The sequence below is a fragment of the Abrus precatorius genome, unplaced genomic scaffold, assembly GCF_003935025.1.
Source record: "Abrus precatorius isolate BTA unplaced genomic scaffold, Abrus_2018 Scaffold153, whole genome shotgun sequence".
NCBI classification, from domain to species: domain Eukaryota; kingdom Viridiplantae; phylum Streptophyta; class Magnoliopsida; order Fabales; family Fabaceae; genus Abrus; species Abrus precatorius.
This window is the reverse complement of record NW_020874351.1, coordinates 1,474,338-1,491,589: the sequence shown is the minus strand read 5'-3', so window position 1 is coordinate 1,491,589 and position 17,252 is coordinate 1,474,338. Positions and strand designations below refer to the sequence as shown.

General features: G+C 34.2%; 2 protein-coding genes across 10 annotated transcripts; both read left to right on the top strand.

Moving 5' to 3' along the window:
- The first annotated feature begins 543 nt into the window (after positions 1–543).
- On the top strand, positions 544–9,665 carry LOC113857281 (pyrophosphate-energized membrane proton pump 3). 6 transcript variants are annotated; one of them, XM_027489094.1, is made up of 16 exons: positions 583–743; positions 1,039–1,353; positions 1,543–1,746; positions 2,770–2,921; positions 3,005–3,152; positions 3,240–3,372; positions 3,894–4,066; positions 4,831–4,951; positions 5,051–5,238; positions 5,451–5,888; positions 5,973–6,137; positions 7,166–7,321; positions 7,412–7,523; positions 8,193–8,412; positions 9,262–9,337; positions 9,438–9,665. In XM_027489094.1, the coding sequence occupies exons 2-16, from the start codon at positions 1,258–1,260 to the stop codon at positions 9,441–9,443; spliced, it is 2,388 nt and encodes a 795-aa protein (XP_027344895.1). In that variant the 5' UTR covers positions 583–743; positions 1,039–1,257; the 3' UTR covers positions 9,444–9,665. The 6 variants fall into 6 exon arrangements, with proteins under 6 accessions (XP_027344891.1, XP_027344892.1, XP_027344895.1 ...); XM_027489090.1 differs by having other exon boundaries at positions 544–743; positions 9,262–9,665; XM_027489091.1 differs by having other exon boundaries at positions 575–743; positions 1,017–1,353; positions 9,262–9,665.
- A 1,070-nt stretch (positions 9,666–10,735) lies between these two features.
- LOC113857162 lies at positions 10,736–17,036 on the top strand. 4 transcript variants are annotated; one of them, XR_003503184.1, is made up of 16 exons: positions 10,736–10,968; positions 11,067–11,104; positions 11,208–11,248; positions 11,338–11,416; positions 11,631–11,736; positions 11,812–11,882; positions 12,141–12,210; positions 13,365–13,427; positions 13,497–13,568; positions 13,756–13,857; positions 14,266–14,340; positions 15,110–15,214; positions 15,495–15,611; positions 16,043–16,099; positions 16,263–16,340; positions 16,645–17,003. XR_003503184.1 is itself a non-coding variant. In XM_027488933.1 (16 exons), the coding sequence occupies exons 1-15, from the start codon at positions 10,855–10,857 to the stop codon at positions 16,312–16,314; spliced, it is 1,167 nt and encodes a 388-aa protein (XP_027344734.1). In that variant the 5' UTR covers positions 10,737–10,854; the 3' UTR covers positions 16,315–16,340; positions 16,645–17,036. The 4 variants fall into 4 exon arrangements, 2 of the variants coding, with proteins under 2 accessions (XP_027344735.1, XP_027344734.1); XM_027488933.1 differs by having other exon boundaries at positions 10,737–10,968; positions 16,258–16,340; positions 16,645–17,036; XM_027488934.1 differs by lacking the exon at positions 16,645–17,003 and having other exon boundaries at positions 16,263–16,617.
- The last annotated feature ends 216 nt before the right edge of the window (positions 17,037–17,252 follow it).

Below are 17,252 nucleotides of genomic sequence, written 5' to 3'. Positions count from 1 at the left end.
CATGATATATATCTCTAAAAAATTATATAAAATTTAAAATAAATACATGTTTAAAGTAATAGTTAAATAATAAAAATAAAACATTATATATTTAATATTATGAATTTTTCTAACCTAACAACCTTTTACAAGAAAAAGAATCATATAAAATAAATTTTCATAAAAAATTATAGCATTTAATATTATCAATGCATTAAATAATGTTTGACTGTAATTTTTAATAATATATATAATTTTTTATATTAGACGGGTTAAAAAATTCTAATATTACCATCACTTTTATATAATATTTTAAATAAAAATTATTAACTATTAGCCATTCTTAAGTCAACATCTAATAAAATCACATTAAATATTATAAACACACTTACAGACTAACAATCAGTGGTTATAGCATAGGGCCGTGATGTGACTGGCCAATTAGAATGTAGTTAAGATGACATGTCGTAACGTTATTGGATATCTTTGACAGGTTTAGTGTACCATATGTTAATTGGATGAGAATTTAACTATATATATATATATATATATATATATATATATATAAGAATGAAGGATGAAATAGGAGCTGGTTGGGTGCAAAATAAAAAAACGCAGTCTCTTGTTTTCTGTCACTGTTAGAAAAAAACACAGTAAATAAAGGAAAAGAGAAAAGAGTTTGGGCTTTCTGGCTGTGACTGTAGACTGAGAAAAACAATGGGAAGAAGCTAAAGGCGAATTGCGATTCTTCATCAGAAAGAACCGTAAGCATTAGATCTGCTTCCTTCCAACTACAATTTCCATTTCAATTCACGTTTTGTCTTAAATCGCTTAGATCTCAGATCCATTACTCTATTACACGATTCCGCTAATTCCAATTATTAAAATCCAAATACTAAATCGAATCAAACCAAAAGCATAGGGATCTGCATCTTACACAGGTTTTAGTTGCATTCATATGCTGTTCAATGTGCATGCTGTTGTCACTGTTCATGCTCGTGTCTGTGTAATTTTTGTGTTTTAAATTTGTTGACTAGTCTCTGCACTACTCTGTAATAGAGAACACCTGAGAGGAAGAATAAGAAAGAAGGCCTTGCATGCAAAGAATTCCTGGATTGTCAATACAGCTTTTTGTTCCCTCAATAAAAACTTGAATCCTTCGGTGTGTGATAAAGGCAATTCAAGATTCAGCGACCAGGTTCAGGGGGTGACTTGCCCCAAGTAGGTGAGTACAACCCTTATCCTGTAGCGCGGAGGGTGAATTCAACCCATTCCATCATGATGGATGATGACATGGAAAGCGGTTCCTTGGGGCCTTACCAGGACAGGCCCAGAATTTTCCCCAACATGCGCAGTAAAGCTTACACACCACTGGTAAGTGGTGAAAGTTATATGTTCATTTCTGTATTCTGCCTGTCTCGTTGCTCCTTATTGTTTTTCCAAACTCTACTCCTTGATTATGTAACTAGAGGATTTCCCCTAGACTTTTTGCTAGTAGTGGTGCACAGTTTTCATCTAGACATCTCATGCCTCCTGAAATTGTTGACTTGCATATTTCTGCAGATATTTCGTATTCTAATGGGTATAAATGTCCGAGTGCTGTTCATTCTTTTGCTCCTGGTCTTTGGAGCTATCTTTTACATGGGAGCAAGTACATCTCCCATCATTGTGTTTGTCATCTCTGTTTGTATTCTCAGCTTCCTTGTGTCGATATATCTCACAAAGTGGGTGCTTGCAAAAGATGAGGGCCCTCCTGAAATGGTTCAGGTAAATCTATTTCCTCCAATTGCTGCAATCTGTAAACTGTTGTGCAGGTTCTCTAAACATTCTGAATTTAACCCACCATGGTGGGGAACTTCTTCCAATTTATTGAATTTTGATCTTAGTTTCAGTAATTTGGTTTAGGAAATGCTTAATATCACAAAGAGCAGAAATGTGTTATGAACGACATGGGGTAACTATTTCTCTTTGCGGGTGAAAGAGGATGAGCTAAAATAAAATTGCCACGTCATTCACAGCCTCTCATGAAAACATTTTTGGTGTGAAATAGCACTTCTCTTTGGTTATTGGTAATTGCAGTTTTGGAATTACCCTTTAGCTTTTGCACGTTTGATTGATCTGGATTAGTGGGCATGAACTAAAGCAGCACCTATAGAGTAGTAATGATGAAAAATTGCCTAAGGTAGATTGGTCATGAGAAAAGAATTCCAATAGAGGCTATAGTGAGTAAACTAGATCAAATGGAAGATAGTCTGGTTATAATGGCCATGGGTGTAGCCACTGTTGATATTTAGGAGAAACCATTAATAAATTAATTGTGGCCACTTGTTTTTTGGTGGTGGTGTGGGAGGGGGGGGGGATTTACAAACCAAGAAACAAATAGGCCCATAGACTTGATTAATTAACCGGGTGAAATTTTCTTGTTTGTATATCCTGAAGTGTGAAAATTACTAGGAATATGATTTTAGCAAGCATTTGGAACTTTTTAATGTGCTTTCATGCACAGACCCTGGTTTGTGGAGTCATTTGGTTTAATTCAACTATGATATACATAAATATGATTCATTAATTGTACTAGTCTTATATATATATATTAAAAATTATTTTGGGAGGGCAGGGGACACACCCTTGCCCCCCCCTTGGATCCATCCCTGGTTTAACATGAGAACAAATTTGAGTGTTAAAGTTATTGCAGATTTATAATCTTTTGAGATAACTCCTTGATAAATGGATCTCATTACCGTGAACTCCCTTGTTTTCTTGTCCTGAGCTTATCATATTGCATTCTAGATATCAGATGCTATACGAGATGGAGCTGAAGGATTTTTTAGGACTCAGTATGGGAGTATATCCAAGATGGCAATGTTCCTTGCTATTGTCATTCTTTGCATATATTTGTTCCGCAGCACTACTCCTCAACAGGAATCTTCTGGCCTGGGAAGGTGACATCATAAATTATATATGCCATGAATATTTTTTCGGTACCTTTTACTGGTTCTTATCTGTCATATGTATCCTCTTTCAGGTCAACTTCTGCATACATCACTGTAGCTGCTTTCCTTTTAGGTTCTCTTTGTTCAGGTATTGCTGGATATGTAGGGATGTGGGTATCAGTTCGTGCCAATGTTAGAGTCTCTAGTGCAGCAAGGCGGTCTGCAAGAGAGGCATTGCAGGTTAAACCATTATTAACTCCTATCAGCTTTTGTGGAAACTATGAACAGTTCAATATTTGCTATATTAATCGGAAGGAATTTGTGCAGGTAGCTACCCGTGCAGGTGGTTTATCTGCTATCATTGTTGTTGGTATGGCTGTGATTGGTATAGCAGTTCTTTATGCCACATTTTATGTTTGGTTGGGAGTGGACTCTCCTGGTTCGATGAAGGTCACTGATTGTATGTGTAGACTTCTCCCCCTAACTTATTATCATGAATGTATGAAGTGTTTTTTCATTTAATGTTCGTAATTTGAATATTGTTATTATTGAACTTACGTGGGTGATATTTATGTTTCATTATTATCTTTTCAACCTAGGTTTCAATTTGACAAGTGTTCATAAGTTGGTGAATTTTTAATTGTGTATAATTGTATTTAAGTAAACTAGCTAATGTGGCTAACTTGGGTGAGGATTTTGATTGAGGCCATAAAAGATTCCTTAATGTACAATAAACAAAAGAGATTTGTGTCCCTCTTTTCCATTAATTATGCTCTATATCCAACTTGCATCATATTGAGCTGAAGAGGGAATAAATAAATTGAACTGAAATAAATTTTAGATGATATGTTTGCGCTTATTGAATTATATTATTGTCTATTTAACTAGGGCATGATTTTATTTTTGTGGCTGTTCTCTTACCAACTTCCCTCTCCTTCTCTCATTGGTGTTTGATTTTTTAACATTCTTGTTTTCCCTCAGTGCCTCTTCTTCTAGTTGGATATGGATTTGGTGCCTCCTTTGTTGCACTATTTGCTCAGTTGGGTGGTGGAATATACACAAAAGCAGCTGATGTTGGAGCAGACCTAGTTGGAAAAGTAGAACAGGGAATACCCGAAGATGACCCTAGGAATCCTGCTGTTATTGCTGATCTGGTAATTGTTTTTATTATTTTCGTTTACTTTGTTTTGATGAGGCCACACATTAAAATTGATGATTATTTCATCTGGGTTTTCAGTAGATTACTATTTAATGTGCTCTCGTTACATGATAGTTTGTCGAAATAATTTTAATGTAAGGTTTTATCTTTATAAGTACTGGAAAAGTATATCTACTTTCTATTGTTCATGTTTAAATTGCAGTAATGTTTTTCATGGTGCTATTTAAAGGTGGAAACACAGAGAGAATATATTTTACCCTCCATATGTCAATTCTTTAACTCAAGCAATTGATAATGTCATCTGATTTTAAGCTCCTAAGACCCCATTATTTATATTTTTGTTTTTATTTGTAAGAGACTTGTGGAATTTCTCAGTTCTTTTATAATCGTTTTTTATTTTGTTGCTAAAATATTGACAAAAGAGAAGAACATATTTATCACGGTGATGAGTATTAGAGATGTCTATATTTTTATTTCTTAAATTTTAAGAACCCTAATATTTAGGTTCAAGCCAAGACTGCAAGAGAATGATGAAATTATTTTGATGAAAATTTTATGAAAATCATTATTAATTGATTCATATAAAATATACAGGATTTTTTGTAAAATTGATTGATACTTGCAAAATTACATCAGCTCAATAAAAAGAACTCTTTGATGTTTATAGTTTCAAAGATTTGCATTTTTGCTTTTTTCTCTTCGTATTTTATTTCTGGTCTTGTACTTCCATTGTTATCATGATTTTGATTTGATTTTAAGGTTGGAGACAACGTCGGAGATTGTGCTGCTCGAGGTGCAGATCTTTTTGAAAGTATCGCAGCTGAAATAATCAGTGCCATGATACTTGGTGGAACAATGGCACAACGCTGTAAAATTGAAGGCAAGTACCTAGATTCCCCATCTTTTCTCTTGCTTACTTTTGACTATCAAAGTTGTATGTCCATGCTCATCTAATTTGGTATTTTCTCATTTGATTCAGATCCATCTGGCTTCATCTTGTTTCCTCTTGTTGTTCACTCATTTGATCTGGTAGTTTCATCGGTTGGAATATTTTCTGTTAGAGGTACACGTGAATCTGGAGTGATGGCTCCTGTGGAGGATCCAATGACAATTCTTCAGAAAGGATATTCTGTGACGATAGTATTAGCTGTTCTGGCATTTGGCTTGGTAATAGTTATTCTTCATTTGTGATATTTTAATTTGACTTTTCTAAGATGTCTGGACTGGTCAAGCGTTCATTGTGCTATTTGCTATAATTTGTTGTCATTGAAATATGTAGTTTCCAGTTTCAGAATTCAACAACATACCTACCTTTTTAAATTTTTGTTACACCATCTTTTCTGCTTAATGTTTGAAATTTGAATTGAATTACTTTGCAGTCAACCCGGTGGTTACTTTACACTGAGCAAGCACCTTCAGCATGGTTCAATTTTGCTTTGTGTGGGTTGATTGGTATCATCACTGCTTACATTTTTGTCTGGATTGCCAAGTATTATACCGACTACAAGCATGAACCTGTGCGCACATTAGCCCTTTCTAGTTCTACAGGACATGGGACTAATATAATTGCTGGAGTCAGTTTGGGTCTGGAATCTACTGCTCTTCCTGTCCTTGTCATCAGTGTGTCCATCATCTCAGCTTTCTGGCTGGGCCACACCTCTGGACTAGTAGATGAGACAGGAAACCCAACTGGTGGGCTGTTTGGCACTGCTGTGGCTACAATGGGAATGCTTAGCACTGCTGCCTATATTCTTACCATGGATATGTTTGGCCCAATTGCTGATAATGCTGGAGGAATTGTAGAGATGAGTCAGCAGGTAGTTCTGGCCAGAATAATTGTGTCCATAGTGTTCTTTCTAAATTTCTTGTGTTATGCATACTGATAATTAACCTTTTTTCAGCCTGAAAGTGTCCGAGAGATCACTGATGTCCTTGATGCTGTGGGAAACACAACCAAAGCTACCACCAAAGGATTTGCCATTGGTTCTGCCGCCCTTGCATCTTTCCTTTTGTTTAGTGCTTATATGGATGAAGTTTCTACATTTTCTCATGAACCTTTTAAACAGGTGTGTAGAACTAGCTCCCACCTAATTAGGCTTAAAATTTGTTCAAGTCTCTAAATAATACATACTCTTTTTTTAGGGGGTGGGGAGGAGGGGGGTATGGAATCTATCTTAGGAGGTGAAAATTAGAGACCATACCACAAGTCACAGGTTAAGTATCTTGGGTTGATCATATTATGCGACAGAGAAATAAAGGGAGATATAAAACATGGGATCCACCTTTTGATACTGAAGACAAGATCACCTCTGTTTCAAGCATTTAGAACTGATCACAAAGTTATTTCTCCATACCCACACCATACAATAACAAATTGACTCTTTTGGCATTGATATTTTAGAGAAGAACATAAAAAGTTGGATCTTTGCTTTTCCTTGCTTCATTCTTTCTTGAACTAGTGGAATTGTAAAGCTGAGAAAGGCTTGAGAATGCCGTATGAAAATATGGTACCAAATTCATTGGATAGATATGTTGAGATCAACTTCTCCAGTTGGAAATATCTGTGGGGTTCCAAGAAACGACTGCATCACATGCTGAAATGCTTGTGTTCTGCAAGTAATTGTCCAATCCCTGTGTTCTGCACTGGTGCCTTTCACCTCTACTTTTCTGCCTCATCACACTGCAGTGACTTTATCATATATCCCCTTAGTCCAATTCTGTCCAAATGTCCGTTCCATCCTTCTAAATTTTTGAGCTTAAAACTACTTAAACAGATCCAAGGAGAAAGTTTTGTTGCAACTTTACATGTATTCCAACTTTTACTGAATCTGTGTCTAGTGTGGCTAATTAGTGTCTATGCAGGAAGAAAATGTTAAAGCGTGGCAGAGATTTAACAGATTGATTACATTGGGAAGAAATAGCTTAATAAGGAGTGGTTTGAAAGCTCAAAATATGTAAAGAATAAAATAAAAATGTTTGCATTTTTTAGGGACTAAACATATTTAAGCCACCACCCTTAATTATTTTATTACTATTCTTGTATCTAATCAGATTTCACTGATCTTCTAAATTGCAACTTATGATTGGTTTGCAGGTTGATATTGCAATTCCGGAAGTCTTTATTGGTGGGTTGCTCGGGTCCATGCTTATATTTGTCTTTAGTGCTTGGGCCTGTTCTGCTGTTGGCCGAACTGCACAAGAGGTTGTTAACGAAGTAAGAAGGCAATTCATTGAGCGGCCGGGTATAATGGTGAGTTTAGGTTTGTAAAGTAATAGTGTATGTCAGTTTAGGTTTCCAACTTTTCTCATTTTTTTAATTCATGTTTATGCTTTCCTACAGGATTACAAGGAGAAACCAGATTATGGTCGTTGTGTTGCTATTGTAGCATCTGCATCACTAAGAGAGATGATAAAACCCGGTGCTTTGGCCATCATTTCACCTATTGTAGTTGGTGGGTTAATTGCTGTGTTTTAATTGCGCATGTTTGCACATACATTTTACCATTAGAAACTGAGGAGGATAGCAACAGTTATGCAATTTTTTTTGTGCCATAATCATGTCATCATATGTGACCAATATAATTTCTTGATAGGCTAGATCATATGGCAAGCAAATGAATATTTGTAAATCACTTGAGGAGCAAATAAAAGATATCTTGTTAAGTTTCCACTGGCAAAGTCTAAAACATCATCATGTATTCCTATCACTCATACGTATGTTTTGCACACCCCGCCTAGATGGGAGACGCTGTATTACTACGAAATTCTTTAGTCCCATAAACTAGTTTTGGGGGATTCTGATATCTCTCATATATAAGCCTTTCTATTTGAATATTTTGATTTTGCAATTTTGAACCCTTTCTGTCTTCCCTTAACCCTTAAATTGTTCCATTAGTATGTTGGTAATACATAATTATTCCTTGAACTGTCTCTTGAATTCAGTCTTTGCTAAGAATTATTGGGCAAACTTTTTAGAAAAATGCCTGGGAATCAGCTGTCTGTTCATTTTTTTCTTCTCTATTTTGTATGATCTGATTGGTAATCTGTTTTTCTTATATTCATATATTATGAAATATTTTTTATGCCATGCAGAGTTTGCCATATTTTTCTGTCACTTGCAGGTTTTCTCTTCCGAATTTTGGGCTACTATACAGGGCATCCTTTACTCGGGGCAAAAGTTGTGGCTGCTATGCTGATGTTTGCAACAGTGTCTGGTATTCTTATGGCACTTTTTCTGAACACTGCTGGTGGTGCCTGGGACAATGCAAAGAAGTACATTGAGACTGGAGCTCTTGGAGGCAAGGGAAGCGATGCTCACAAAGCAGCAGTGACAGGAGATACGTAAGTTATTTTTATGCTACCTTTGTTGTACAATGCCATTAGCATCTCAAACGGCCATTATTGTAGTGATAATGTGTGGTTCTGTGTGTCCCTTAAATAGGTTTTTGTTTCCTCTCTGGAATGTGGTTTTCAGTTGCTTTAGAGTTTCATCCAATAATTTTTCACTATTGAGCTCTTGACTATGGCTAGTGTTTATTATAATATACTTTTAGGCTTGTAGCGTTGCATTTTTCAGTTTGCCGATGTACCTTGTCAGAGCAGTCTAATAACCTTCGTTATGCTTCCCCTTTCATTAACATCGCCTCCTATGGACATCTTCACCTTCACTCAATTATTCTCTTGCACCAGGCCAGGCTTATTGCGTATGCTGTTGTTCCTTTACTTGCAACCATGTCAAGCCACCTGTTAACTAGTTGTCACTGGTGCTGTCATTCCGACAAGCTCCTGAATACCATTGCTCCCAATGCTTGCACTATCTTGACTTCGTGGTTGCTAAGTCATCCTGCCCACTTTAAATATTCCTCATCCACCCTAACCTAGCTTAACCCTATTCATAAACATCGTGAGAGATACCATGAATACTGTTCCTAAAATTGTCATTGAGCATGAAATTTGACTTCTATAATTGGCTATTTGTTGATGTAAAGCGGCACATTGTGTAGTTTAATTTTGGAAACGAAGGGAAGATATGTGACACTACTACTATATCATTTTAACAAGTCTTCATTCCCATAATTTGGTTATAATGTTTGCCTTTTCTTGAATTTTCTTTGATGGGTTATAATGATTGCATCTACGTTCTGTTGGTCCATTCTTTTTACTAGTTTGAAATTTTTATTCATTTCGCAGAGTGGGCGACCCATTCAAAGACACAGCTGGGCCTTCATTACATGTACTTATAAAGATGCTCGCAACGATTACATTGGTAATGGCTCCAGTCTTCCTGTGAGAGTTGTTCATATCTCTATTGCGGCCTCAAAACAGCATACTTACCCAATTTGATTTTGATAATTTTGGAAATATAGGGATAGGTTGTATGAATCTCTATGATGTTCATCGACGAGCCTGATTTATAGTCACAATGAATTTTCTTGTCCTTGATCAGAATAAGAGATATTAGTTGACACTGAAAATATTGAAAAAATAGTGATTAGAAAAGCCTCCCCCATATTTTTGGCTGGAATAGATTATGTCCACGTGTTCCTCCACGCGCTAGTCCCTTAGACCGTACCTCCGAATCTAATGCGGCTAAATTAAATAAGTGAGAGATGGTGATAATTATACAAAGTAGTATTATATACGGTATTAATTATTTGATGTGTAGGGCATTACATTGCGGAACATGTGTGCTCATAAGTTAGCCCATCCATCATTCGAGATAGCGTTCCATCATTTCCGTGTTGGATTTGGTTATTTTAACGAGAAATGAAGGAGAGAGTGAACACGGGGGGTGTGCAGGGTGAGTTTTTTTATCAACATAAATTATTTAAAAGGTCAGGATATAGATAAGATAAACAAAAAATACAAGCAGCTAATCTTTATTAAAATAAATGTTATTTGGAATAATTTTTTCTAAACTAATTATTAAAAGTAACCAGTTTTTTTTATTTTGTATTCATCAAATAATTTTACTGGTCTATTGACTATAAATTTTTTAAATAAGTTATAAGTTTATATTATCAAATTCACTCGTATTGTAAGAAAAACAAATACATTCAATTGGAATACATTGATAATGTAATAGATTTTTATATTAGAAACTCACCATGAATTATTATATTATTAAGAATTATAAATTATTAGATTTAATTAAAATGAATTTATCATTTAAAATTTTTTCATTGTCATTTAACCTTAAATTGCTGTATAATTAAAAATCGTTAAGTTAAGTAATGATTAATTTTTAGGCATTATCTAAAATAATTTCTAATTAGTTAAACATAAATTATATTAATTATTTATAATTTATTTTAGAAGATTTTTGGTAAATTAAAATGAGCGTTGGTTTGTCACGTACTCTAAAGCCAGTAAATTTATAATAAAAAATTAATAAATATTTAAACATAACTATATTTAGTGAGTAAAAAATATTAATATCGTTTCATAATTATCTTTATTTTTTTATTTTCATTTAGCTTTAAATTTTAAATGATAGATAAAATGTATCCACAAATTGTCCTATAATTTTTTATTCTATAAATCAGGGTAATTAATAATTATAAATTAAAAAAAAAAGTGACAAAGTGAAAAATCTTTCTATATCCTACCCCATGTATAATTGATAGAGAACATAAAAACAATCCTTGACATTATAAGTTATGTTTTTCCATCCTCTAGCCTAGTCGGGGGTCTCGCAACCTTATCACTGTTATTGTTGCTGTGAGCAGAGGGAAGCTGATAAATAAACGTGGTGAATTGTGAGGGTCTTAAAGATAACACATTATGTGGATGACAAATATAAATGCCATGTCAATAAGAAGTAGCGGCTTGCTTTGGTTTCGAATAAATTGCTCCGATTCAAAGCCAAAGCGTGGTTTTGGAGAAAACAGGGTTAAGGTTACTGTTTCTGTTTCATATTGCTTTGATATTTGCTACTAGAACTAGAACTAGAACCAGTGGAAATTGATTTTCTTTTTTATTATTCTATATTTCAGACCAATAAGTCTGACAAGGGTTTTGTGTCGCCGCCAAGGTCTGTGATGTGTCGATTCATTACAACTACAAATGCTTTTCTGTTTTGTTTTGTCTTGTTTCGTATGCCATGATATCATTCTCGTTTACGTGTATTGGTGCAGCAAGGAATCAACAACTAAACAGTCTCGCTCATTATCTTCTCGTAAGTGGAATTGCATCAGTCTTCTAACCCATATCCATATTCATGTTTCTAAATTCCAATTCAATTTTGGTTTGATTTGATATGGCCAGAGGCACCCCGCTTAAGTTCACAAGTTGACCGCAAATCTTTGGATGTTGACTTTGAGGAACGGCTACTAGCAGTTAGAAGGTACACCTCACCGCACGAAGAGCTATCCACCAGTGCCACTTCATTATCTATTCTATACTCAGTATTGGAACTGCTATCTAAACTTATCTTTATGATTGATATGTGATTATTCATACTTTTCGGAGCCTATGGCTTTGGGTTTGAAAAAGATTATTGCTATAAATTGGGAACTTGGAACTAGATCATTAAATTGTTCTTTTTGCACACTACTTAGGTCAGCACTTGAGCAGAAGAAAGCAGAAGAGGAAAAAGAATTTGGAGCAATTGACTATGATGCACCAACTTCTTCTGACAATAAGACAATTGGCTTAGGTACTAAGGTACCATTGTTCTTTCCTACCACATAAATGCCTGATTTATATAAAAATTGTATGGATGTAACCAGCATGATACAGATTGGAGTAGGTGTAGCCGTTGTAGTCTTCGGTCTGGTTTTTGCTTTCGGAGATTTTCTTCCATCAGGAAGGTATGCATGCATGCACATTTAAACTAGATAATATACCTGAAGTATAGCTAAAGGCTTGATGCCATCACTTAATTGTTCAGTATCCTTTGCATTGTGTATGTTAGTTGCTTTCTAAGTCAATCTAATGCTCTGTGCTGCTGCTGATTATGAATGTTATTAATCTCTTTCCTCATCATGTCCATGTAATTGTGCCCTAGTTTTCAGTATGGTTTAAATTATGATATCTTCTGCACCCAAAAAAATGGGGATATCTTGCAGTGTTAGTCCCAACAATGACAGTGCTGTGGTCAATAGTAAGTTGTCAGAGGAGGATAAAGCTACTCTTCAGGTATGATTTCAACCCAATTATTGTTTTTATTCTGGCAATCAGTCAGGCACTAGTCTTTTTCCTAGTTGTTTTTGTCTTATTTCATTTCCTTATGAAGCAAAATTTCACTGAATTAAAATTGTTTCTTCTCATGGACTGGTGGAAAGATGGGGATGTTTGGTAGATAACAATTTGGTCCTTTGTTGGTTGTTTATTTTGTTTAAAACATAAGTCATATGTACAGTGACATCAAGCAAGATAAGAAATATAGATAGCTTGGATATGATGGAGGAGCTGTATTTTCATATCAGAGATACACATATAAAGCTTTTCTCATGAAAGACACACTTTCAAAATATAAAGAAGTAATTTGTAGGAAAAGAGATTTTGTGACAATAATCTACAGGGAATTTTAATATGCTTAATGCTTATAGTATACTATGGATAGAGATTCTGTTAAATGGCTAATTGGTTTTTGTTTCAGATCTTGTAACCATTGAACAGCTTCTGCTGTAAACACGATAGCACCTGCACATACATGCACATGGCAAAGAAATTTTATAACCTGTTTTTGAAGATTATGGACAGTTCTGATTAAGCAATCAAGCTAAAAGAAATGAATGCTGCATTCCATACATGAATCTGTACAGGTTATTGGTCCCTGTTTAAAATAGGGTTGGAGGTATGAAAAAAGGAATGCTGTTAATCAATGTCAAAATTCTTTCCTAAGTAAAACAGATTAAACAAGAAATGATAAATATGTTTGGATTCCTAAAATTGATATATTTCTAACAAATGACACTGCTATACTGTTCAATATGCCCATGACTGGATGCCTAAACTTGTTCAATTCTATATATTTTCTCACAATACATAGGAGAGAAATATGATTTTATTATTATATGGTCAAGAAATTCTTCTTGGATTCTTTGGTTAAGTTTGCACTTGCTTGTAATGCAATTAAAGGGTAGCATTACAATTGTCTTTTCATAACCATAGTTTTAGTATTAGAATAACAGTTATTCATCATGTAATTAATGAAATCCTTTTCCTGTTTTCCTTCTCTTTCTCCTTTCCCCTTTCGCATCTTATACAATCCTTTAAATTTCATCACTATGCATTCTGGCAGAACTACAGAACCATATATAATATATGTTCTTTGTGATATATGGCAGAGTAGGCTTAAGGAATTTGAAGCAACATTAATTAATTCCCCAAGAGATCCAACTGCTCTTGAAGTAAGTTTTGAATGCTAGTTCTGTTCCTCTGGTTTCTGTGTTTCTAGATACATTTTAAAGGATTTTCAGGGAGCTGCAGTAACTTTGGCAGAACTAGGGGAATATGCAAGAGCTGCTTCTCTACTTGATGATTTGACAAAGGTATTCTTTTGACCACTGGATATCCTTTGGAACTTTCTAATTATGTGTTGGAAAGTATCTCCACCATGGGGAAAACAAACACACACACATATATGGACACAAAAATCCTCTTTCAAGTGTATATTGCATAAATCATGCTGTTTGATCTTTGAATAATCATTGACTTTTTTGCTGGTGTTATTCCAAGGAAAAACCAAATGATGCTGATGTTTTTCGTTTGCTTGGAGAAGTTAAGTATGAACTCAAAGATTATGAAGGGAGTATTGCTGCATACAAAAGCTCAGCACAGGTCAGTCTTTTCAACATTTTCAAACTCTTTTCATGGGTGGATGTCATAAACCATTATCAAAACTATATTCATATAACTTACATCTAGTAAGGATACCAAAGATTTAGTTCATTAAGGGAATTGATAATATAGGTTAGGACTTATGATAAATTATGATATGATTTATTTATCGGACTTTTTTTCCCTATTTTGGTGAGTTATTTTCTGTTACTTACCTCCCATAATATGAGCTTAGTGTTTTTATATCTAATTTTTAAACGATTGTAATATATTTGTTGTGCCATCTATTAGTTGCACTGATAAATGTGTAGAATTTGAAATTTTAGGGCAGAAGAGGCTACGGCTAGAAATTCTTAGCAATCAAACATAGCAGGTGTTATTTATAAAAATTTGGTTTATCCATGACAGGTGTTAAAAGATATCAAATTTGAAGTTCTGCGCGGTCTTACCAATTCATTACTTGCAGCCAAAAAGCCTGATGAGGTGTGTGGTCATGATAGTGGACTCTTAGGATGAATGTGTTGCACTACTTAAATCTATTGTTTTGCTTGATGATGGTTACATTTGTACTTGTTCTTTGTACAAAGTACAAATAAGTACCTCTTTCATAATGTGTTAAGGATGGTTACTTTCTGCCCACTGAGGGTAACTAATTTTACTCTTGAAACTTTCTAGAGTATTGGATGAAAACATAGGCTGATTCTTTTGATCAATGATTTAATTGCACAGAGACATTGATTTGGTTAATACATTGGAAAGTTAAGTCCTTAGTCCTTATTTGTCAATAAACATTGATCATGTTATGAAAGAATATACAAGAATTCTTTTTATATGCTTCTCCCTAGGTAGGAAAAAAACAATATATAACTAGTTGCTTAGCTTACCTTAGACTTTGTGTATAAAGTTCAAATTTCATGATATGACCATTGGTTCAAAAGTTTAAAATAACTTTCATTGTGGAATTGTTCTTTTTTTCCACTCATTTGCTTTTCACTAATTTTAACAAAATGCAATTAGTTTGTTTCTTTTCAAAGATTTATACATAGATGTTGTTTTTCATAATTTTTTATACAAATCTTTGAAAAAAGAAAGCAAGATGAAAATAAGGTGAAATTTTTGCAATTAAAAGAACAAAACATTTTCTTAAACCAAATATTACGTAGTATAGAAATTTGGTGGTTTTCTTTTGGACACCTTGTGATTCTAGTGGATGTGGAATTACCATTTTATTTTTCCATTCTTTCTTCAACAGGCTGTTCAATTACTTTTGGCCTGTCGGGAGCGTCTAAGTTCAGAAAACATACCAGAAAAATCTGATAGCAACCCAACAAATTCACAGCAGCTGGATCCAGTCCAAGTAAATTCCTACCTTTTCAAATGCCTCATACGTTAAGTGATACATACCTCATGTTTAATAACCCTAATAATAATAACTTTTCTTTTAACGGTAGGTGGACTATGGCAATGAGAAGTTTAGTTGGCTACATTTTAATCTTTTGTTTTGATTGCAGGATTTTCTAAGATGTAGCTTTCTTCATGTGCATACCACATGTTTAATTTTCCTTGTTTTTTCCTCACGTAGAAAGCATTTTATATTCTTTTATGTTTTTTTTTTCTTATATTCCTGCAATTATCAGGTTGAATTACTCCTAGGGAAAGCCTACTCAGATTGGGGCCATGTTAGTGATGCTGTAGCTGTTTATGATCAGCTCATATCTACTCACCCTGCAGATTTCCGTGGATACTTAGCTAAGGTCTCTAATTTCTTTTCATTTATTTACTAAATGCTCATCTCTTTTCATAATAAATAATTAGTGATATAGAAAATATATGCAGTTGAACGAGTTATTATTTGTTGAACTCTGCTATAATTTTCTTTTTTGCAAATAGATTCCTTTGTTTTGGCAAGACCATAAATTGTAAGAAATGCTAGTTTCCCCGTAAGGACAACGTATGTTCATAAACATAGAATTGATCTCATGTTATGAGTCTTAATACATTCTTATTTTAGAACTCACCACAAAATGACTTGTGTTATGTGTCTTAAATCGTTCTCATTCTCTACCATTTTTTACCAATGTTATTTGATATTAGATGCTTATAATCAATTATGTTTTTTTGGTCCAAAAAGACATGCGGAGAAAGAAGCAATGCCCTCCAATAACATTGCCTTGTAAATATGCAGGGAATCATCCTAAAAGAAAACAAAAATATTGGTGATGCAGAAAGGATGTTCATTCAAGTAAGTTTATAAATTGAACTGAGTAGGTAAAAGAATGTTAAAACAGCAATTTCAGAGTCCTAGATCAACATTTTCTTCTTGTGCATACATGCATAATTGATTTTCATATTCCTGTAAATATTTAGAATGTTGTTGTAAAGTCTAACCGTTTTGTGCAGGCTAGGTTTTTTGCACCTGATAAAGCTAAAGCACTTGTGGACCGTTATTCAAGATAGAAATTAATATCAACATTAATTTTAAGGTGTGTTGTGTGACAAAAATATAATAAAGACATTAACTAGGTTACATGAAAGACCTCTACTCATATTGCAATTGACAAAAATAAAATAAAGAAGTCCAATTATATTCTCTGACTCTGTTGTTTTAAAGAAGTAACGACCATTAGGGAAATACACAAAATACTAAGCATATAGAATATATTTCAAACTTTAATGTTAACTCTTTTTTATGCAATTAGTCCGTCTTGTTGACCTTGTTACCCCTTCTGTCTGTGCTCCTTGATTCTTTGAAAAATAACCCTAACCTTAATTGCGGTATCCCTGCAGTTTCTAGAACCATTGATACAGGGTTACATCCACGTCCGTCGATTTTCTTGCGCCATTTCCATGCATCTTCTGTCCTAAGAGAGACAAATGATTGCGACAAATGTGTGTTTGTTGAACTTCATAACGCTTGAGTCATGCTTTGGTTATTTCGTTGGAATGACAACATTTCTTAAACAATAAAAAAGACGAGTGAGATTCTATATGGCGCAGAATTAAGCCAACAAGGGTTGGCTCAATTGATGGAAGATATAATATCATAGATACTGTTGTTACTATATGAAAGTTGTCTACGTAGAAGTTGGGAAGACACCGCATCGTGTACAAACATTTTTCTTTGCGATTCTTACGTCAACCATTTGTGAGCTTTCCTAATATATTATATGCACTTGTTCGAATGTCTCACTGAAACGAACCTTCAATGAAAAGTAGAATTTAATCAACAATTTTTTTTTCAAAAGACCATTTGACTAGAATATCATCTTAGCAATACAGGTCCAAGCACAATAACACGTCATGTCTAAGGTTTGTACGGAAAAACGTACAAGGAGATCAAGGAACTTTCATTAACATCAATTTAAGGATAAAGGATATTCAAGCTTCGCAACAAG